At 40.6% G+C, this 24,886-nt stretch overlaps 1 protein-coding gene across 2 annotated transcripts in view; it reads right to left on the minus strand.

Annotated features, from left to right (window-relative positions):
• Positions 1 to 1,254: 1,254 nt before the first annotated feature.
• Positions 1,255 to 24,886, minus strand: part of LOC307231172 (ras-specific guanine nucleotide-releasing factor 1-like) — a gene marked incomplete at both ends in the record, with an annotated part of 37,466 nt that continues 13,834 nt past the window's right edge. The window contains 17 exons of one of the 2 annotated variants that reach the window (XM_080001762.1): positions 1,255 to 1,347; positions 1,521 to 1,589; positions 1,737 to 1,854; positions 2,187 to 2,266; positions 4,117 to 4,314; positions 4,445 to 4,529; positions 4,638 to 4,741; positions 8,445 to 8,505; positions 8,614 to 8,726; positions 9,287 to 9,393; positions 9,644 to 9,814; positions 12,229 to 12,348; positions 12,912 to 13,279; positions 15,342 to 15,590; positions 23,536 to 23,618; positions 24,256 to 24,389; positions 24,564 to 24,627. In XM_080001762.1, coding sequence (XP_079857888.1) covers positions 1,255 to 1,347; positions 1,521 to 1,589; positions 1,737 to 1,854; positions 2,187 to 2,266; positions 4,117 to 4,314; positions 4,445 to 4,529; positions 4,638 to 4,741; positions 8,445 to 8,505; positions 8,614 to 8,726; positions 9,287 to 9,393; positions 9,644 to 9,814; positions 12,229 to 12,348; positions 12,912 to 13,279; positions 15,342 to 15,590; positions 23,536 to 23,618; positions 24,256 to 24,389; positions 24,564 to 24,627 — 2,217 coding nt within the window. Of the gene's footprint in view, positions 1,348 to 1,520; positions 1,590 to 1,736; positions 1,855 to 2,186; positions 2,267 to 4,116; positions 4,315 to 4,444; positions 4,530 to 4,637; positions 4,742 to 8,444; positions 8,506 to 8,613; positions 8,727 to 9,286; positions 9,394 to 9,643; positions 9,815 to 12,228; positions 12,349 to 12,911; positions 13,280 to 15,341; positions 15,591 to 23,535; positions 23,619 to 24,255; positions 24,399 to 24,563; positions 24,628 to 24,886 lie in introns of both variants that reach the window. The other variant, XM_080001761.1, reaches the window with a different exon arrangement.

The raw sequence follows: 24,886 nt of genomic DNA on the forward strand, positions 1-24,886 counted from the left end.
AAGTATTACACCGTTCCACACAGAAATATTTAGAGTTGCATGTACAAAATGTAAAGCAGATTTTCTTATAAGGTGAATCGAGTACAAAACGCTTCCCAGAGAGGGTCGCTCTCCTTTATACAACTACAAAAATAGTGTTTTGATGCTGCAGGCAGAGATAATTCACACGTTTTATCAGATACCGAGACCAAACAGAGTGAGAAGGACAGAAAGAAAGGACAGAAAACAGATTGTCTCTCATTTAAAGACAACCTTTCACTGAAGGAGACTCAGCCACCTCATGGTATTGCCATTGCTTTTGTTTGACCTTGCTGTTTTGTTTTCTTGAATTTGATCAAATCATAGTTAACTGTGTGTTGAGTTACAGCCAGGTTCCATCGTCTTTTAATAAATTCATGAATTATTAATGATAATTATAAAAAATTAATTAATTCTAAAATACAAATCAATAACGGTTAATCCCTTTGAAGTACTCATGCTGCAGATGTCCCGACCTGGTTAATACCAGTGAGTTACAATTGATGGAAAAATATTGAATTCATATCCATCAGAACCTGATGCCGTGCCAAGGTGGTGTGGTTCATAACAAAATAGTGAATTTGGAAATAGTGATTGAAATCTATTTATTACATTTGTTTTGGTTTTGGAAGAAATGTGGAGTACTGACCTGGTTCCTGATCTTCTGATGCTACATGATCTACACACTCACATAGAAAACAGTGCAAAAGCAGAACCATCGCAAAATAAAGTCATTGGTCACGAGGTCGAGTCCAAACGCAGTGACCTCCGTTATCCTGCCGCGACGGGAGGAGCAGAACGACAGAAAAGAGAGAATAGAGAGGAAAGAGAGAAAGGAGAGGACGGAGAGAGAGGAAAGAGAGGAAAGAAATGAAAGAGAGGAGAGAGAGAAAGGAGAGGAAAGAGAGAGGAGAGGAAAAAGGAAAGAGAGGAAGGAAAGGAAAGAGAGGAAAGAGAGGAGAGAGAGAAGGAGGAAGGAGAGGAAAGAAGGGAAATAAACCCGGTGACATGGCATCAGAAACATGGGAATCGAGGTGACTGGGTTCAAAGCCCGAACTGATTCTGTACAGAGGAGCAAGGCTCTTAAACATGGACATGATGCCTATTGATGAGGAGGAGGAGGAGAAGAGGAAGAGGAGGAAGAGGAGGAAGAGGAGATGGAGAAGGAGGAGAAGGAAGAGGACTAGGAGTTGGAAAAGAAGGAGGAGAGGAAGAGGAGGAGGAGCAGGATCTTGGTCAGTTGGGGACTTTGGGCTCGATCCGGAGCGACGCCTCGTACATGCTCTCCTCGTCCAGGACGGAGCTCTGGTCCAGGAGGTACTGAGCCGCCTGCAGGAGGAACACCAGGGTTAGAGCCTCAGGACGGGTCTCAACCAAACACCACAGGGTTAGAGCCTCAGGACGGGTCTCAACCAAACACCACAGGGTTAGAGCCTCAGGACGGGTCTCAACCAAACACCACAGGGTTAGAGCCTCAGGACGGGTCAGAACCAAACGCTCACCTGCGGCTGGAAGTCGATCTTATACGCCGTCTGCTGGAACTGACGGATCTCCCTGATGATGTGAGAGATCTGAGAAGCAAGAGGAGGCTTCCTGACTCTGATACTGTGTCCACACAAAGTACACAGTACACAGTAAAAGTACACAGTACACAGTATATGTACACAGTACACAGTATAAGTACACAGTACACAGTATAAAGTATGCGCTCCCCTCACCATCCTCATCTTGGAGAAGTTGACCAGGTTCTCCTCGGTGTAGTTGGGCGTTCCCTCCTCGATGAAGGCCAGGTCGGTCAGGTACATGCCCAGGTAGGGCACGCAGGGCGGGTCGCAGCTGAGAGGCAGGGTCAAATATATTTATTATGATTATTATGGAACAAACAACAGCTCGAAAATTAATATCATGCAAAATATTAAAAACTACACTGAATATATGGAACATCTCAATTTATTGCAAAATATAGTGTATGTAGCATCCTTCCATATACACAAACGTTTTGTTATTTATTTTTTGCCAAATGTACAGTATTACCCTGTCTGTTCAGTTATATATTATCACATATTTACTTTATTATTGAGACATATTTAAAAGAGCTTCCTAAGTCACATATACACATATAACCAGTGTGCACCACAAGTGAGTACTTCCTCCAATATGAAACATACTTCTTCAGAGCCTCTCTCAGGTTCTTGAAACGTCCCTCAGATGAAACCAACTTCTGCAGCTTGTCGATCACAGCCTTGGTCTGAGGAAGAGCAAGGCAGCACACATTACACCGGGTTGTGGTTCTACTGGTTCTACTGGGTCTACTGGTTCTACTGGGTCTACTGGGTCTACTGGTGGTACTGGTTCTACTGGGTCTACTGGTTCTACTGGGTCTACTGGGTCTACTGGTGGTACTGGTTCTATTGGGTCTACTGGTGGTACTGGTTCTAACGGTGGTAGTGATGGTACTGGTTCTATTGGGTCTACTGGTGGTACTGGTTCTACTGGTGGTAATGGTTCTACTGGTGGTATTGGTTCTATTGGGTCTACTGGTTCGCCTGGTGGTACTTTTTCTCCTGGTAGTACTGGTTCGCCTGGTGGTACTGGTTCTACTGGTTCTACTGGTGGTACTGGTTCTACTGGTAGTAGTGATGGTACTGGTTCTATTAGGTCTACAGGTGGTACTAGTTCTACTGGTGGTAGTGATGGTACTGGTTCTATTGGGTCTACTGGTGGTACTGGTTCTACTGGTGGTAATGGTTCTACTGGTGGTATTGGTTCTATTGGGTCTACTGGTTCTACTGGTGGTACTTTTTCTCCTGGTAGTACTGGTTCGCCTGGTGGTACTGGTTCTACTGGTTCTACTGGTGGTACTGGTTCTACTGGTGGTAGTGATGGTACTGGTTCTATTAGGTCTACTGGTGGTACTGGTTCCACTGGTGGTAGTGATGGTACTGGTTCTATTGGGTCTACTGGTGGTACTGGTTCTACTGGTGGTAATGGTTCTACTGGTGGTATTGGTTCTATTGGGTCTACTGGTTCTACTGGTGGTACTTTTTCTCCTGGTAGTACTGGTTCGCCTGGTGGTACTGGTTCTACTGGTTCTACTGGTGATAGTGATGGTACTGGTTCTATTAGGTCTACTGGTGGTACTGGTTCTACTGGTGGTAGTGATGGTACTGGTTCTATTGGGTCTACTGGTGGTACTGTTTCTACTGGTCGTAATGGTTCTACTGGTGGTATTGGTTCTATTGGGTCTACTGGTTCTACTGGTGGTACTTTTTCTCCTGGTAGTACTGGTTCGCCTGGTGGTACTGGTTCTACTGGTTCTACTGGTGGTACTGGTTCTACTGGTGGTAGTGATGGTACTGGTTCTATTAGGTCTACTGGTGGTACTGGTTCAACTGGTGGTAGTGATGGTACTGGTTCTATTGGGTCTACTTGTGGTACTGGTTCTACTGGTGGTAATGGTTCTACTGGTGGTATTGGTTCTATTGGGTCTACTGGTTCGCCTGGTGGTACTTTTTCTCCTGGTAGTACTGGTTCGCCTGGTGTTACTGGTTCTACTGGTTCTACTGGTGGAACTGGTTCTACTGGTGGTAGTGATGGTACTGGTTCTATTAGGTCTACTGGTGGTACTGGTTCAACTGGTGTTATTGATGGTACTGGTTCTATTGGGTCTACTGGTGGTACTGGTTCTACTGGTTCTACTGGTGGTACTGGTTCTACTGGTGGTAGTGATGGTACTGGTTCTATTGGGTCTACTGGTGGTACTGGTTCTACTGGTGGTAATGGTTCTACTGGTGGTATTGGTTCTATTGGGTCTACTGGTGGTACTGGTTCTACTGGTGGTAGTGATGGTACTGGTTCTATTGGATCTACTGGTGGTACTGGTTCTACTGGTGGTAGTGATGGTACTGGTTCTATTGGGTCTACTGGTGGTACTGGTTCTACTGGTGGTAGTGATGGTACTGGTTCTATTGGTTCTACTGGTGGTAATGGTTCTACTGGTGGTACTGGTTCTACTGGTGGTAATGGTTCTACTGGTGGTATTGGTTCCTTTGGGTCTACTGGTTCGCCTGGTGGTGTGGTGTTCCTGGTCCCGCCCACCTGCTTGGACACCTTGAGCCAGGTCTTCTTGAGGCGGAACACTGAACTGCGGTTGAGCGACGACGTGATCTCCAGAACCGCGTTGTAGTTGTGGAGGCAGCGGCAGATGTCGGCCACGGCGACCCACTTCTCCAGAACCGACACACGGGCGGAGACGTCATCACAGCGCACCACCTCCGTGGCAATAAGATTACTGATCTGAATGGAGGGAGGGAGAGAGATAGATGGATAGACAGACAGACAGACAGACAGACAGACAGACAGACAGATAGATAAACAATACTAATGAAACACTACATGACATCACTTCCTGTGTCATGCAGCTTACATCATTGAAGTGTTTTGTGGTTTTCATGATGAAAGGAGTTTTCTCATTCTTCTCCGTCTTCATCCATCCCTGTCCGAAGAACTCTCTGAGGAAGGAAAGCAGAGCAGGAACTTGATCCTCATCCAGCTCTTAACCGACCCACAACCCTAATTATGAAATATGATTATTATCATGAAGATGATGATGAGCTCACTCGTAGGGGATGACCCGGAACACCAGGTGGTCCAGGAGCGTCAGCTGCTCTGCTATCTCCAGAGCAGAGTGGCTCTCGAAGGGCTCAGCCTTCCCTGCCTCCACCTGCAGGGGGTGCCACAGGACGCTGAGCAACTCAACTCCACCTAACTTAACTTAACTTAACTTAACTTAAAGTAACGTAACTTAACGTAACTTAACGTAACGTAACGTAACGTAACTTAACTTAACTTAACTTAACTTAACTTAACTTAACTTAACTTAACTTAACTTAACTTAACTTAACTTAACTTAACTTAAAGTACCGTAACTGAACTGAACTGAACTTAACTTAACTTAACTTAACTTAATTTAACGTAACTTAAAGTAACGTAACTTAACTTAACTTAACTTAACTTAACTTAACTTAAAGTACCGTAACTGAACTGAACTGAACTGAACTGAACTGAACTGAACTTAACTTAACTTAACTTAACTTAACTTAACTTAAAGTAACGTAACTGAACTTAACTGAACTGAACTGAACTGAACTGAACTTAACTTAACGTAACTTAACTTAACTTAACTTAATTTAACGTAACTTAACGTAACTTAACTTAACTTAACTTAAGTTAAAGTACCGTAACTGAACTGAACTGAACTGAACTGAACTGAACTTAACTTAACTTAACTTAACTTAAAGTACCGTAACTGAACTGAACTGAACTGAACTGAACTGAACTGAACTTAACTTAACTTAACTTAACTTAACTTAACTTAACTTAAAGAAACGTAACTGAACTTAACTGAACTGAACTGAACTGAACTGAACTTAACGTAACTTAACTTAACTTAACTTAATTTACCGTAACTTAAAGTAACGTAACTTAACTTAACTTAACTTAACTTAACTTAACTTAACTTAACTTAACTAAACTTAAAGTACCGTAACTAAACTGAACTGAACTGAACTGAACTGAACTTAACTTAACTTAACTTAACTTAACTTAACTTAACTGAACTGAACTGAACTGAACTGAACTGAACTGAACTGAACTGAACTGAACTGAACTGAACTGAACTGAACTGAACTGAACTTAACTTAACTTAACTTAACTTAACTTAACTTAAAGTAACGTAACGTAACTTAACGTAACTGAACGTAACTGAACTGAACTGAACTGAACTTAACTTAACTTAAAGTAACGTAACTGAACTTAACTGAACTGAACTGAACTAAACTTAACGTAACTTAACGTAACTTAACTTAACTTAACTTAACTTAACTTAAAGTAACGTAACGTAACGTAAGCTAACTTAACTTAACTTAACTTAACTTAACCTAACTTAACTTAACTTAACTTAACTTAACTTAACTTAATGTAACGTAACGTAACCTAATTTAACTTAACTTAACTTAAAGTAACGTAACGTAACCTAATTTAACTTAACTTAAACTAACGTAACGTAACGTAACGTAACCTAACTTAACTTAACTTAACTTAACTTAACTTAACTTAACTTAACTTAACTTAACTTAACTTAAAGTACCGTAACTGAACTGAACTGAACTTAACTTAACTTAACTTAACTTAACTTAACTTAAAGTACCGTAACTGAACTGAACTGAACTGAACTGAACTGAACTGAACTGAACTGAACTTAACTTAACTTAACTTAACTTAACTTAACTTAACTTAAAGTAACGTAACTGAACTTAACTGAACTGAACTGAACTGAACTTAACTTAACGTAACTTAACTTAACTTAACTTAATTTAACGTAACTTAAAGTAACGTAACTTAACTTAACTTAACTTAACTTAACTTAACTTAACTTAACTTAACTTAAGTTAAAGTACCGTAACTGAACTGAACTGAACTGAACTGAACTGAACTGAACTTAACTTAACTTAACTTAACTTAAAGTACCGTAACTGAACTGAACTGAACTGAACTGAACTGAACTGAACTGAACTTAACTTAACTTAACTTAACTTAACTTAACTTAATTTAACTTAACTTAAAGAAACGTAACTGAACTTAACTGAACTGAACTGAACTGAACTGAACTTAACGTAACTTAACTTAACTTAACTTAATTTACCGTAACTTAAAGTAACGTAACTTAACTTAACTTAACTTAACTTAACTTAACTTAACTTAACTTAACTAAACTTAAAGTACCGTAACTAAACTGAACTGAACTGAACTGAACTGAACTGAACTTAACTTAACTGAACTGAACTGAACTGAACTGAACTGAACTGAACTGAACTGAACTGAACTGAACTGAACTGAACTGAACTGAACTGAACTGAACTTAACTTAACTTAACTTAACTTAACTTAACTTAAAGTAACGTAACGTAACTTAACGTAACTGAACGTAACTGAACTGAACTGAACTGAACTTAACTTAACTTAAAGTAACGTAACTGAACTTAACTTAACTGAACTGAACTGAACTAAACTTAACGTAACTTAACGTAACTTAACTTAACTTAACTTAACTTAAAGTAACGTAACGTAACGTAAGCTAACTTAACTTAACTTAACTTAACTTAACTTAACTTAACTTAACTTAACTTAACTTAACTTAAAGTAACGTAACGTAACCTAATTTAACTTAACTTAACTTAAAGTAACGTAACGTAACCTAATTTAACTTAACTTAAAGTAACGTAACGTAACGTAACGTAACCTAACTTAACTTAACTTAACTTAACTTAACTTAACTTCACTTCACTCAACATAACTTAACGTAACGTAACGTAACGTAACATAACTTAACGTAACGTAACGTAACGTAACGTAACGTAACGTAACCTAACCTAACCTAACCTAACCTAACTTAACTTAACTTAACTTAACTTAACTTAACTTAACTTCACTTCACTCAACATAACTTAACGTAACGTAACGTAACGTCACGTAACGTAACGTAACGGAACGTAACGTAACGTAACGTAACGTAACGTAACTTAACTTAACTTAACTTAACTTAACTTAACTTAAAGTAACGTAACGTAACGTAAGCTAACTTAACTTAACTTAACTTAACTTAACTTAACTTAACTTAACGTAACGTAACGTAACGTAACGTAACGTAACGTAACGTAACGTAACGTAACGTAACGTAACGTAACTTAACTTAACTTAACTTAACTTCACTTCACTCAACATAACTTAACGTAACGTAACGTAACGTAACGTAACGTAACGTAACGTAACGTAACGTAACGTAACTTAACTTAACTTAACTTAACTTAACTTAACTTAACTTAACTTAACTTAACGTAACTTAACGTAACGTAACGTAACGTAACGTAACGTAACGTAACGTAACGTAACGTAACGTAACGTAACGTAACGTAACGTAACGTAACGTAACGTAACGTAACGTAACGTAACTTGTTTTAAAAGTAACTTGACAATTATTTGAAAACTGCAGGTATTTCGTATTAAGACTGATGGATTCATTTCAAGTACTGAAAGCTGATCATCTTGTGTAGGATCATACTGTGTAGTTTGGATCCTTCCGGCTCATAAACTGATAACTTGGGCTCATGCTCAAACTATCCCCCGGGGACCGAGCCGAGCCGAGCTGAGCCGGCTCCGTTAGAATGGAAACCAGCATTGGGCCCCCATGGCCCCGGCCCTGCCCTGGGCTCACGTTCAAACTAAACTGACGACCCAAAACCAAAATACAGCATCAGATTTATTGACGTACAAACTGCACTTTCCAAGAGAGTTTCTGATTTCTCTCACGAAGGAACACCACCAACAGTGAAAATGCAAAGTTGCTGAAATGTCGCTGGTGCTCCTCACCATCTGCGTCAGCTCCTCCATGCTCGTCTGATGGTCACCGTGGTCTTCCTGAGTCAGAGTTCTGGAGAACAGGAAGATTAGAGAAACAGGCAGGGATTATGCTATGTATATAATATATAGAACCGTACGGCTGATCAATACCCGATCATGAACCCGTGCTGATCAATACCTGATTATATTGGCTGCTGCTTTGCGCTCCTGGGTCAGCAGCTCGGGGTCGTGCATCACCTCCTCCAGGAAGGAGATGACCTTCAGCTTCAGCTCGCTGTTGCTCTCAAAGTCCTGGTGAGCAAAAAACATTTCATTAAATGATAATAACAATAATACGAATAATATTAATAATAATAATAATAATAATAATAATAATAATCATCATCATCATCATCATCATCATCATCATCATCATCATCATCATAATAACAATAATAATGATCATGTTAATAACAATAATAATCATGTTAATAACAATAAAAATAATAATGACAATTTCAATAATAACAACAATAATGATAATAATGATAATAATAACAATAATTATAATTATTATGATTATAATAATTATTATAATTTTAATTATAATTATAATCATTATTTTAATAACATTTTGAATTATATTCTTTATCATTATTTAATAATGATTGAATTTAGCACTGAAATAGTTTCCATTGCAGACTGAAAAGAAATGTTTCATCTCTTTTCTGCTTTGCTCCAATATTCATAGACATTACCAGCAAAACCGTATGAATACACATTTTAAAGTCAGATCAGCGTTAGTATGAATGACATTTAGCCAAATAAATATGAATCATCTTTGTGCATAAATGTCAGAATAAGCATCCGACCGGAGAGTGCTTGGACACCCAGTGTCGCAGAACGTTGAGAACTCTGTTGGTTGCTGCTCGTCTGATAACAAACTCCTTATCACCGTTCCTCTGGTCTGTGGGGAAGCCTGGAGAGGAGGAGGAGGAAGAGGAAGAGGAAGAAGAGAGGAGAAGAGAAGGTGAGAGAAAACATGTGACATGTGACATGTTGGAAAAAGGATAGAAATAAATAATGATGCAGATAATAATTATAAATGTTATAAAAGTATAAATGTGGGTGGGACTAGTGTGTGGGTGTTGGTGGGAAGTCAAGATGAAGCAGAGACTCAAATGTAGTTTGAGGGAGACGGGTGGGGGCGGCCGCCGCCCGCCTCGTACCCGCGCCGGCGACGGACATGCGGCGGTGGCGCTCCTTGGTGGGTGTGCCCTCGTTGGCGCCGGCCGTGGCTATGGCGAAGGCGGAGGCGGCAGACAAGGCGCTGCGGCTGCCGTCCAGCTCCCGGCACGAGGGCATCACCATCCCGTTGTTGTAGGAGAAGAGAGAGAACTCTGCAGGAGACAGATCCAGACCACGTCACACACGCACAACGGACGTCACATCACGCCGGGTTTAGTGGCGATCAGCGCAACGTCTGACAACGACAACTTCGGTGCGTGGCTTTCCAGAGCAACACCGGGAGAAGCTCACTGACAGGAACAGGAGAAACGTCACCAAAGTCCAGCCTCAAAAGATGCCACAGAATGAAAGCGGCTCCCGGAAGTAAAAGGACACGTGCGGAGCATCACGGGCGGTGATGCCACTTGGGTGGAACATCTGGAGCGATGGCTCTCTTTCACCCTGCTTCCTGCCCATCCCCGGACAGGCCTGGGTTCGGAGAAAGGCCCCCAAACGCTCTGCTCCGGTCCCTGGTGACGCTCCAGGGCGACGGCTTCCTGAAGAGGATGCATCCACCTCCTGGTCGCCCCATCTGAACATCACTGAAGATTTACGGAAGTTCTGGAGTTTCTAGAAGAACGGTGGAATGTCCCACCACACACAGTCCAGGGCCGTAGGACGGCGTTCCAAGAAGGATCCAGATGTTCCTCAGCCGGCCCTTGGTATTAATGCATCCAGATGTTGCTGTTGTCCTGTCCAGCAGCTCTGTGGTTCATTCCAACCCGTACAGCGGCAGGAGATGCAGCGTGGCATTCCTCCTCTCACCAGCAGTGGGCGCTACAGACTCACTTTCCTATCTGTCCTTACAAGAGGCTTTGATATTCAAGATGGTCGCTGCTAAATTTAGCCCCCAAACAGCAGCAACACAGACACAGATTCTCAACAGTCTGACGCGTCCTGAGAACACACGCGTCACGCAGCTAAAAATGTCGCAGCGTGGCTCCAGATTCGCTTTCCGGCTCCGTTCACACTGGGCTGCGTCAAAATCCATTAAAAATGACTTTGTCATCGACAGAGAATTTAAGGCAAAGCAGAGCCGTCGTGCAGAATCACATTCCTGCACAGCTCCAGAAACGACCCTGATCCGGTGCTGACGCTCTGCACATCGAACCACAACCTGTTTCTTGGGCCACGTTTCCATATACGAGGAATTTGCGCTGGTGATGACTGGTGCATTGTAGAGCAGAGAGAGAATCATCAACAGTCGAAAAAAAATCGAAAATCAAAAATACAATATAGAAATATACAGTATATTCAGTTTATATAAATACATACAGAATATGCAAAATATACAGAATGTTCCCCCAAGATGACTGCTACATGGCAGTATATATGTAATTATGAATATAGTTGGATTTTTCCGTTTAATTAAATGCATTTTGCTTGTTAGACCTTTTTTATCTTTTAATGCAATTTTCTATGTTTTATTTCATTGGAGCTTATTCTAACCTTGTTTTTAATTATTTCATTCTGTTCATGATTTTATTGTTCTACTTGTGAATGCACTTTGCTTGTTTGCTTTACTCGTTATTATTTTATGCCTTCTTTTAATTTAAAGCACTTTGAGTTGCATGTAATAAACGTTATAGTTTTATTAGGGGTGCAGCCTGCAGGGCTTGGACCCCTATTGTTTTTGTTCGTATTTTTATTATTATATTTCACTTTGGCATTTTTCAGGCTAAAAGTGTCTGGTGCACTGCAGCCGAAAAAACCCACAGACATGGTTGAGGTCTCGTTGGAACCGGAAGTTTGAGACATATCGTGGTCCAAGTTTGATCCACATCGATCTATATTTGGAGGATTATTACATTTGACCGTCTGCTAGCGCACAGCGGCAATATAAGGGGAGGTGAATTAAAGTTTACACTACACGAGGTAAAGACATATCCGGGCCCGACGCTGGAAATTGGTTGACCACGATAAAATCAATCAAATCGTCAAACTCAGGCTGAACTTGTGTACTTTGATCCTCCGACCAAACAGTATTATTATTATAATTGTTTTTTTCATTATTTTCACTATTATTATTATTATTATTATTATTATTATTTCTGGCACGGCCGATAACAGATGGAATACAGGATACATGTTGACATGTTGAACAACACTAGTATTTTCATATAAATGTCCATATTTTCCAAACTAGAGCCGTGCTGCTGAACAGATTCCACTTCTTTATTCTGAAACCTGTGATATGGTGCATTCCCGCGCACCTTAAAGGTCACAAACTGTCCCTGGTTTCATGTTCACCACCCTGTTGTGATTGGCTGCTGGGGGCCTATTTGGGGGTATTTTTAGAGCCGTAGGTCGACTCCCACTTTACCTATGTAGATATCTAGTTCAAAGGTCAAACAATAAAATAAAATAAAGCTGTTCCCCGGCTGCTTGGTTCACGTGAACTTGGAGAAACGTCTCCACGCCGTCCGCCCTGTGTGATGTCACAACCAGGACAGCGTGGGAGGACTTTAGGGTTTCATATTTTAGGGCACGTTAAAAAGCCATCAGACCGCTCTCCAGCAGCAGGCACCTGAGCTGTTCTTGCCCTTGCAGTTCTTGGGCGTGGTCGGCGACTTGACGGGAGACGTCTCGGCTTCGGCGTCGTTGCTCTGGTTCTGGTCATTGTCGTTTTCCTCCTGCACGGAAAGATCTGGAAACACGAGACAAGTCGACAGGGGAACGTTTCACACGTACTCACTGCAAAGAAATCTGTGTCATTTTTTTCAATTTAATTTAGAAAAACAATAATTGAATAAAGCAAAAGATGCGATGGAACGTATTCCCTGGTAGGAATTCTTAAAATAAGTAAAAAAATGAAATGAAAATTTGTTAACATAAAATGTTAACTATCAAATCGAACTGAATTGAGTTCAATTTAATCAAACTGAATTAAATTTATTTTAAATTAATTTAACTTAACTGAATTAAATTGAATTGAATTTCATCAAACTGAATTTAATTTAATTTAACTGAACTGAATGTAATTTAATTTAATTTAATTTAATCAAACTGAATTAAATTGAATTGAATTGAATGAAATTGAATTGAATTTAACTGAACTGAATTTAATTTGATTTAATTTAATTTAATTTAATCAAACTGAACTGAACTGAATTTTATTTTATTTTATTTTATTTTATTTTATTTTATTTTATCAAACTGAACTGAACAGAATAATTGAAAAACCCTCTCAGATCAGCTCAGACCAGGCACCTTGCTTGCAGGCGGAGGCGTCCTCCACCTTGTCCGTCCTGGCGTCGCCCTCGTCTGGGGCCTTGGTGACGGAGCTGGACACGTAGAGCTTGCTGATGTCCAGGGATGTCTTGCTGAAGGGCGACATGGAGGAGTACATGTTTGCGTAGCCGTTGGAGGAGCAGCTGAGCGCCGCCAGGTCCAGCGCTTTGCCGCCGGTGATGATGGGGATGTTCAGCGACAGCTTCCGCCGCCGGTTCGGGGACGAGTTCTTGGCGATGGTGAGCGGCGGCGGGGACGAGAACTTCCTGCTGGCCCTGGGAGACTTTGGAGGCTCCCCGTACAGCAGCTTGGTGCTCTGGCTGCTGGCGAAGAACAGCTCCAGGGATCTGCAGCACGGGAGAAACACATTTATACTTAATGTACATGCTCTGTGGATGTTAAAATGAAAATGTCCTCAAATATCCTTTTTATTATTCTTGTCTTGTTATTATTATTATTATGATTATTATCATTATAATTATTATTATTATTACTATAATAATAATAATAATAATAACAATAATAATAATAATAATAATAATTATTATTATTATTATGAATAAAGAAAATTAGCTGCAGGCAGCAATTCAAAGGCTCAAGTGTAGTTGTGTTGTGTACTAATGATGAAATAACTATTGACTATACATTGAGTATATATTGAGTATTTTCTCAGGTATACTCAAGTAAAATTACTGTTACTTAAAAAAATTAAAAAAAAAATACATAAAAAAATAGTAAAATTCTCTAAATAATTAAAGTACTAGTACTATCTTAATATCTTAAATATTTTAATATCAGGGATACAAGTTCAATTTGAGTTCAGAGCTCAGGCAGGCGGTTTGTTTAGCTGTGTTGTATGAACAAATGTAGCTCTAAAACATTGTTTGAAACGTGACAAAATGTAAGGAGCAATGAGTTAGGCTGCTTCCTTTACAAACAGGGAAGTCAGAAGTCAGGAAATTTAAAAAGCAATATTTCACAAATCTGTCCATGGAACCAGTTACTCCTCCACGAAGCAGCGCTGTGTGAATAATTGATGCTGAGCCGCAGCACGGAGACCTTCCTCTCGCTGCACGTTGTTCTTGTCAGAGCACCACAGTTATTCACTGCCGCCTGTGACCGCTCGGCTTCCCACAAATAGCACAGAGATCGCCACTGACACGAGCAGCCAAGCGGAGCGGCCCCCAGGGGCCGGGCCCAACCGAGCCGAGCCGAGCCAAGCTGAGCCGGGCCCTCTGCGAGAGCTTTCTGCTGGGTGGGGGGCCCCTCCTCGACAGCCTGCTCCACCTCCCGAGCCGCTCCGTTAGAATTGAAACCGGCATTGGGCCCCCGTGGCCCCGGCCCTGCTATCTGGGCGCGTCGTCCCCTCCCGCCGCTAAAAAAAACAGGATCCCATTGTCAGAAAGCCATCGCCATCACTTCCTACACCACAACAAGACTCTCAGTGAGCTGTGCTTCAGCTGTAACAGCGGCAGAACAAACCTCAAAGCATCAGCAAAAGCAAAGTTTCACTCAAAACCGAGCGGTTGAAGCGCTGCGTGTACGGCCCCCACGTGGACGGCGGTTGCAGAAAGCCACTTCAGATCATACACAAAACACATCACACCTGCAGAAGCATTTTTCCTCATTTTCTTGGCTCCAAACCAGAGTTGCCAACCTTCAATCTCCAGTCAGAACTCACTGACGCAACCGATGCAGCAAGATCTCAAAACACCTCTTTACGGCGGGATCAGTGTGAGGACCTGGAGCAAGTCCACAACCTGCTGCTGCTGTTCTGGAGTCTCCTCCGTCATTTGAGCCCCAAGTCCAATCATCAATCCAATCAAGGCTCCGCCCCTTCCTCACTGGCGCCGCCCCCCCGCCCACTGGCCCCCCGGCCCCCCGGCCCTCCAGCTCCCCGGCCCCCCGGCCCCCCAGCTCCCCATTCCGTGGCAGAAACCATCATCCGACCATCTGTCATCTCCCGTCTGGACCAGCGTCATGGAGATGACCACAACTCTCCTGCCACAACAAAACCTCTTCCCCCCGAAAGCGATGTTCCCTGATCACTGCAAGTAGCACGTAGAGCCAACAGCGTTCAGACGAGTCACAGACTGCAGCTAGAGAGGAAGATGAGACTATCTGGACAAACCACCAATCACTAAGTTCATCCACAGGGATCAGTGTCTGTCAACTCCAATTGCATCTGCAGAGCAAAGCTGTGGAAGGTTAAAATCCAAACCCAATAACAACCAACACTTGACTCTCATGGTACCAGTTGGCCTGCTGAGTTCCTGTCTCACCACCGCGCACGGCCGTCACTGTCTCACCACCGCGCACGGCCTTCGCTCAGCGGCTCTGGAGGACGGTTCCTTCCGTCCGGACCCGTGTCTCCGTCTCCGCCCTGGCATCCGGACGGGTCCGACTCACCGGGCGGGGATGGCGCTGATGGGCTTCTTGTAGATGGTGATGAGCTTGTCCAGGACCACGTCGGCGCCGGTGAAGACGCGGTAGGAGTGCAGGAAGGTGTTGAGGAAGTCGATGGAGAGGAAGCGCAGGTCGGTGAGCCGCTCCAGCAGCCGCTCCACGCTGGCGTAGCGGATCTGCAGCACCTTGCAGGAGTTCATCATCTTGGAGAAGCGGATGTCCACGTCGTCGCAGTACAGGCTGGAGTCAGACCTGAGCACCAGGAAAGCAGGAAACAGGAAGCACCTTTTGCGCCAGAGCTGAAGTAGTGTCCACACTCTGGACTTCTAACTCCAAACCATTTGGCTGCGTCTCTCAGGGACCCTGGGGGTCCCCGGACCACAGGTTGAGAACCACTGATCTACACAAACCATGACACAGGGGGAGGTGGAAGGCATGCTTGCTGTATGTCTGGACCATTTATTCAAAGTTTTTAAAAGTTTTTTACTTTTTTCAAACAAACCAACCAACTACAGACTAGTTAAACTACAGACTAGTTAGACTACAGACTAGTTAGACTACAGACTAGTTAAACTACAGACTAGTTGGACTACAGACTAGTTGGACTACAGACTAGTTAGACTACAGACTAGTTAAACTACACACTAGTTGGACTACAGACTAGTTAGACTACAGACTAGTTAAACTACAGACAAGTAAGACTACAGACTAGTTAAACTACAGACTAGTTAAACTACAGACCAGTTGGACTACAGACAAGTTAGACTACGGACTAGTTAGACTACAGACTAGTTAAACTACACACTAGATGGACTACAGACTAGTTAGACTACAGACTAGTTAAACTACAGACAAGTTAGACTACAGACTAGTTAAACTACAGAATAGTTAAACTACAGACCAGTTGGACTACAGACCAGTTAGACCACAGACTAGTTAGACTACAGACTAGTTAAACTACAGACTAGTTGGACTACAGACTAGTTAGACTACAGACTAGTTGGACTACAGACCAGTTAGACTACAGACTAGTTAGACTACAGACTAGTTAGACTACAGACTAGTTAAACTACAGACTAGTTAAACTACAGACTAGTTAGACTACAGACTGGTTAAACTACAGAATAGTTGGACTACAGACTAGTTAGGCTACAGACTAGTTTAACTACAGACTAGTTAAACTACAGACTAGTTAGACTACAGACTAGTTAGGCTACAGACTAGTTAAACTACAGACTAGTTAAACTACAGACTAGTTAGGCTACAGACTAGTTAAACTACAGACTAGTTAAACTACAGACTAGTTAGACTACAGACAAGTTAGACTACAGACTAGTTAAACTACAGACTAGTTAGACTACAGACTAGTTAGGCTACAGACTAGTTAAACTACAGACTAGTTAGACTACAGACTAGTTGGACTACAGACTAGTTAAACTACAGACTAGTTAAACTACAGACCAGTTGGACTACAGACAAGTTAGACTACGGACTAGTTAGACTACAGACTAGTTAAACTACACACTAGATGGACTACAGACTAGTTAGACTACAGACTAGTTAAACTACAGACAAGTTAGACTACAGACTAGTTAAACTACAGAATAGTTAAACTACAGACCAGTTGGACTACAGACCAGTTAGACCACAGACTAGTTAGACTACAGACTAGTTAAACTACAGACTAGTTGGACTACAGACTAGTTAGACTACAGACTAGTTGGACTACAGACCAGTTAGACTACAGACTAGTTAGACTACAGACTAGTTAGACTACAGACTAGTTAAACTACAGACTAGTTAAACTACAGACTAGTTAGACTACAGACTGGTTAAACTACAGAATAGTTGGACTACAGACTAGTTAGGCTACAGACTAGTTTAACTACAGACTAGTTAAACTACAGACTAGTTAGACTACAGACTAGTTAGGCTACAGACTAGTTAAACTACAGACTAGTTAAACTACAGACTAGTTAGGCTACAGACTAGTTAAACTACAGACTAGTTAAACTACAGACTAGTTAGACTACAGACAAGTTAGACTACAGACTAGTTAAACTACAGACTAGTTAGACTACAGACTAGTTAGGCTACAGACTAGTTAAACTACAGACTAGTTAGACTACAGACTAGTTGGACTACAGACTAGTTAGACTACAGACTAGTTGGACTACAGACCAGTTAGACTACAAACTAGATAGACTACAGACTAGTTAAACTACAGACTAGTTGGATTACAGACTAGTTGGACTACAGACTAGTTAGACTACAGACTAGTTAGACTACAGACTAGTTGGACTACAGACTAGTTAAACTACAGACTAGTTAGACTTCAGACCAGTTAGACTACAGACTAGTTAAACTACAGACTAGTTAGACTACAGACTAGGTAGACTACAGACTAGTTAGACTACAGACTACTTAAACTACAGACTAATTAGACTACAGACTAGTTAAACTACAGACTAGTTAAACTACAGACTAATTAGACTACAGACTAGTTAGACTACAGACAAGTTAGACTACAGACTAGTTAAACTACAGACTAGTTAAACTACAGACTAGTTAGGCTACAGACTAGTTAAACTACAGACTAGTTAGACTACAGACTAGTTGGACTACAGACCAGTTAGACTACAGACTAGTTGGACTACAGACCAGTTAGACTACTGACTAGTTAAACTACAGACTAGTTAGACTACAGACCAGTTAGACTACAGACTAGTTAAACTACAGACTAGTTAAACTACAGACTAGTTAGACTACAGACTAGTTCGACTACAGACTAGTTAAACTACAGACTAATTAGACTACAGACTAGTTAAACTACAGACTAGTTAGACTACAGACAAGTTAGACTACAGACTAGTTAAACTACAGACTAGTTAAACTACAGACTAGTTAAACTACAGACTAGTTAGGCTACAGACTAGTTAAACTACAGACTAGTTAGACTACAGACTAGTTGGACTACAGACCAGTTAGACTACAGACTAGTTGGACTACAGACCAGTTAGACTACAGACTAGTTAAACTACAGACTAGTTAGACTACAGACCAGTTAGACTACAGACTAGTTAAACTACAGACTAGTTAAACTACAGACTAGTTAGACTACAGACTAGTTCGACTACAGACTAGTTAAACTACAGACTAGTTGGACTACAGACTAGTTGGACTACAGACTAGTTGGACTACAGACCAGTTAGACTACAGACCAGTTAGACTACAGACTAGTTGGACTACAGACAAGTTAGACAACAGACTAGTTAAACTACAGACTAGTTAAACTACAGACTAGTTAAACTACAGACTAGTTGGACTACAGACTAGTTAGACTACAGACTAGTTAAACTACAGACTAGTTAGACTACAGACTAGTTGGACTACAGACTAGTGAGACTACAGACTAGTTAAACTACAGACTAGTTGGACTACAGACTAGTTAAACGACAGACTAGTTAGACTACAGACTAGTTAAACTACAGACTAGTTAAACTACAGACCAGTTAGACTACAGACTAGTTAGACTACAGACTAGTTCGACTACAGACTAGTTCGACTATAGACTAGTTAAACTACACACTAGTTGGACTACAGACTAGTTAGACTACAGACTAGTTAAACTACAGACAAGTTAGACTACAGACTAGTTAAACTACAGACTAGTTAAACAACAGAACAGTTGGACTACAGACTAGTTAGACTACAGACTAGTTAAACTACAGACTAGTTAAACTACAAACTAGTTAGACTACAGACTAGGTAAACTACAGACTAGTTAGACTACAGACTAGTTAGACTACAGACTAGTTAAACTACAGAACAGTTGGACTACAGACTAGTTAAACTACAGACTAGTTAGACTACAGACTAGTTAGACTACAGACTAGTTGGACTACAGACTAGTTAAACTACAGACTAGTTAGACTACAGACCAGTTAGACTACAGACTAGTTAAACTACAGACTAGTTAGACTACAGACTAGGTAGACTACAGACTAGTTAAACTACAGACTAGTTAGACTACAGACTACTTAAACTACAGACTAATTAGACTACAGACTAGTTAAACTACAGACTAGTTAGACTACAGACTAGTTGGACTACAGACCAGTTAGACTACAGACTAGTTGGACTACAGACCAGTTAGACTACAGACTAGTTAAACTACAGACTAGTTAGACTACAGACCAGTTAGACTACAGACTAGTTAAACTACAGACTAGTTAAACTACAGACTAGTTAGACTACAGACTAGTTCGACTACAGACTAGTTAAACTACAGACTAATTAGACTACAGACTAGTTAAACTACAGACTAGTTAGACTACAGACAAGTTAGACTACAGACTAGTTAAACTACAGACTAGTTAAACTACAGACTAGTTAAACTACAGACTAGTTAGGCTACAGACTAGTTAAACTACAGACTAGTTAGACTACAGACTAGTTGGACTACAGACCAGTTAGACTACAGACTAGTTGGACTACAGACCAGTTAGACTACAGACTAGTTAAACTACAGACTAGTTAGACTACAGACCAGTTAGACTACAGACTAGTTAAACTACAGACTAGTTAAACTACAGACTAGTTAGACTACAGACTAGTTAGACTACAGACTAGTTAAACTACAGACTAGTTGGACTACAGACTAGTTGGACTACAGACTAGTTGGACTACAGACCAGTTAGACTACAGACCAGTTAGACTACAGACTAGTTGGACTACAGACAAGTTAGACAACAGACTAGTTAAACTACAGACTAGTTAAACTACAGACTAGTTAAACTACAGACTAGTTGGACTACAGACTAGTTAGACTACAGACTAGTTAAACTACAGACTAGTTAGACTACAGACTAGTTGGACTACAGACTAGTTAGACTACAGACTAGTTAAACTACAGACTAGTTGGACTACAGACTAGTTAAACTACAGACTAGTTAGACTACAGACTAGTTAAACTACAGACTAGTTAAACTACAGACCAGTTAGACTACAGACTAGTTAGACTACAGACTAGTTCGACTACAGACTAGTTCGACTATAGACTAGTTAAACTACACACTAGTTGGACTACAGACTAGTTAGACTACAGACTAGTTAAACTACAGACAAGTTAGACTACAGACTAGTTAAACTACAGACTAGTTAAACAACAGAACAGTTGGACTACAGACTAGTTAGACTACAGACTAGTTAAACTACAGACTAGTTAAACTACAAACTAGTTAGACTACAGACTAGGTAAACTACAGACTAGTTAGACTACAGACTAGTTAGACTACAGACTAGTTAAACTACAGAACAGTTGGACTACAGACTAGTTAAACTACAGACTAGTTAAACTACAGACTAGTTATACTACAGACTAGTTAAACTACAGACTAGTTAAACTACAGACTAGTTAAACTACAGACTAGTTGGACTACAGACTAGTTAGAGTACAGACTAGTTAGACTACAGACTAGTTAAACTACAGACTAGTTGGACTACAGACTAGTTGGACTACAGACCAGTTAGACTACAGACTAGTTAGACTACAGACTAGTTAGACTACAGACCAGTTAGACTACAGACCAGTTCAACTACAGACTAGTTAGACTACAGACCAGTTAGACTACAGACCAGTTAGACTACAGACTAGTTAAACTACAGACTAGTTAGACTACAGACTAGTTGGACTACAGACTAGTTAGACTACAGACTAGTTAAACTACAGACTAATTAGACTACAGACTAGTTAAACTACAGACTAGTTAGACTACAGACTAGTTAGACTACAGACTAGTTGGACTACAGACCAGTTAGACTACAGACTAGTTGGACTACAGACTAGTTAAACTACAGACTAGTTAGACTACAGACTTGTTAAACTACAGACTAGTTAGACTACAGACTAGTTAAACTACAGACTAATTAGACTACAGACTAGTTTAACTACAGACTAGTTAAACTACAGACTAATTAGACTACAGGCTAGTTAAACTACACACTAGTTAGACTACAGACTAGTTAAACTACAGACTAATTAGACTACAGACTAGTTAAACTACAGACTAGTTAAACTACAGACTAATTAGACTACAGACTAGTTAAAATACAGACTAGTTAGACTACAGACAAGTTAGACTACAGACTAGTTAATCTACAGACTAGTTAAACTACAGACTAGTTAAACTACAGACTAGTTAGGCTACAGACTAGTTAGGCTACAGACTAGTTAAACTACAGACTAGTTAGACTACAGACTAGTTGGACTACAGACCAGTTAGACTATAGACTAGTTGGACTACAGACCAGTTAGACTACAGACTAGTTAAACTACAGACTAATTAGACTACAGACTAGTTAAACTACAGACTAGTTAAACTACAGACTAGTTAGACTACAGACTAGTTTAACTACAGACTAGTTAAACTACAGACTAATTAGACTACAGACTAGTTAAACTACAGACTAGTTAGACTACAGACAAGTTAGACTACAGACTAGTTAAACTACAGACTAGTTAAACTACAGACTAGTTAAACTACAGACTAGTTAGGCTACAGACTAGTTAAACTACAGACTAGTTAGACTACAGACTAGTTGGACTACAGACCAGTTAGACTACAGACTAGTTGGACTACAGACCAGTTAGACTACAGACTAGTTAAACTACAGACTAGTTAGACTACAGACCATTTAGACTACAGACTAGTTAAACTACAGACTAGTTAAACTACAGACTAGTTCGACTACAGACTAGTTAAACTACAGACTAGTTAGACTACAGACTAGTTAAACTACAGACTAATTAGACTACAGACTAGTTAAACTACAGACTAGTTAAACTACAGACTAATTAGACTACAGACTAGTTAAACTACAGTCTAGTTAGACTACAGACAAGTTAGACTACAGACTAGTTAAACTACAGACTAGCTAAACTACAGACTAGTTAGACTACAGACTAGTTAGACTACAGACTAGTTAAACTACAGACTAGTTAAACTACAGACAAGTTAGACTACAGACTAGTAAGACTACAGACTAGTTAAACTACAGACTAGTTGGACTACAGACTAGTTAGACTACAGACTAGTTGGACTACAGACTAGTTAGACTAGAGACCAGTTAGACTACAGACCAGTTAGACTACAGACTAGTTAGACTACAGACTAGTTAAACTACAAACTAGTTAGACTACAGACTAGTTAGACTACAGACTAGTTAAACTACAGACTAGTTAAACTACAAACTAGTTAGACTACAGACTAGGTAAACTACAGACTAGTTAGACTACAGACTAGTTAGACTACAGACTAGTTAAACTACAGAACAGTTGGACTACAGACTAGTTAAACTACAGACTAGTTAAACTACAGACTAGTTCTACTACAGACTAGTTAAACTACAGACTAGTTAAACTACAGACTAGTTAGACTACAGACTAGTTGGACTACAGACTAGTTAGACTACAGACTAGTTAGACTACAGACTAGTTAAACTACAGACTAGTTAGACTACAGACTAGTTAAACTACAGTCTAGTTAGACTACAGACAAGTTAGACTACAGACTAGTTAGACTACAGACTAGTTAGACTACAGACTAGTTAAACTACAGACTAGTTAAACTACAGACTAGTTAGACTACAGACTAGTTAGACTACAGACTAGTTAAACTACAGACTAGTTAGACTACAGACTAGTTAAACTACAGACTAATTAGACTACAGACTAGTTAAACTACAGACTAGTTGGACTACAGACTAGTTGGTCTACTGACCAGGTAGACTACAGACTAGTTGGACTACAGACCAGTTAGACTACAGACTAGTTAAACTACAGACTAATTAGACTACAGACTAGTTAAACTACAGACTAGTTAAACTACAGACTAATTAGACTACAGACTAGTTAAACTACAGACTAGTTAGACTACAGACAAGTTAGACTACAGACTAGTTAAACTACAGACTAGTTAGACTACAGACTAGTTAAACTACAGACTAATTAGACTACAGACTAGTTAAACTACAGACTAGTTGGACTACAGACTAGTTAAACTACAGACTAATTAGACTACAGACTAGTTAAACTACAGACTAGTTGGACTACAGACTAGTTAAACTACAAACTAGTTAGACTACAGACTAGTTGGACTACAGACTAGTTAGACTACAGACTGGTTTACAGACTCACTTGATCATCTGTGGAACAGTGACTTTGGAGTTGTCCTCGAAGGCGTTCATCATCAGCCCGTTGCAGCGGATGTTGTCGATGCACTGCAGGACGACAGGCACAGAGTGTCAGCATCCAGGGGCCCCACAGTCTGAATCCAGGGGCCCCACACATACCTTATATTTGGGTTTATACATTATTTTTTGGGCATCTGAAGTGCACATTTGTACATCTGTAAATACATTGTACATCTATATTGATGTACTTTTCTACATTGCACATGATACTGTATCGTGCTTATTTTTTGGAGTATATGTTTTTTGTATTTATACTTTTACACTTTATTACTTTCCTACTTACACTTATTTTCTCTTAAATTTTCTGACAATGCATTTTTACTTCATATTTTCTTACTATATATAAAATATGATGTATAATATTATATAATAACACATTATATGCTATATATAATTATATAATAATATAGTATATAATATAGTAATAATATCTTTAAAATGTGTACTTCTGTGTTTCTTATTCCTCTGATATCGTCAGCCAGGTACATGTGCGTGCGCATGTATGTGTATGTGCACGTATACATGTACATGTACATGCACGTGTACATGTATGTGTACCTGTACATGTACATGTAGCTGTATATGTATGTGCACATGTACATGTACATGCACGTGTACAAGTATATTTACATGCATGTGTACATGTACGTGTACATGTACGTGCCTGGCTGATGTCACTGGTCCAGGCAGATTTCTCCTGCCGGGACGACGCCACCAGGATGACGGTGAAGCTCTGGACGTCTTTGGGCTCCACCACCATCTTGAAGTCCATGTGCTCCAGGTCCTGACCCGCCTTCTCTGCTTTGGCTTCACACACACACACACACACACACACACACACACACACACACACACACACACACACGCGCGCGCACACACACACACACACACACACACACACACATACAAAAAATTATTTCTAAACTTAGAAGCATATGATGATTCATAATTAATCCATAGCGTGCCACTCACCCTCATCGTCCGTCCCCTCAGGATCCTCCATCAGGGTGCAGTCTATCAGGGACACTACTCCGTTCTGGAACAACACACAGCACTCAGCACCACCCTCCTCCACCCTGCTCCACTCTGCTCCACCCTCCTCCACCCTGTTCTATCACTGGTATCCCTGCAGCAGTTTGTATATTAATGTTCTTTAGCAAAATGGGATGTCTGTTCAGGGGGGAACTGGGTGTGTTGTCCTGGGCCCTGGGGCCCTGACATGGACCCTGGACTTGTGGAGTTTTTTATTCAATCTGGTATTTTTCTGGTAAATTTGTGTACAATGGGTTAATGAA

This window comes from Zeus faber (assembly GCF_960531495.2).
Source record: "Zeus faber genome assembly, chromosome: 6".
Taxonomy (NCBI): Eukaryota; Metazoa; Chordata; class Actinopteri; order Zeiformes; family Zeidae; genus Zeus; species Zeus faber.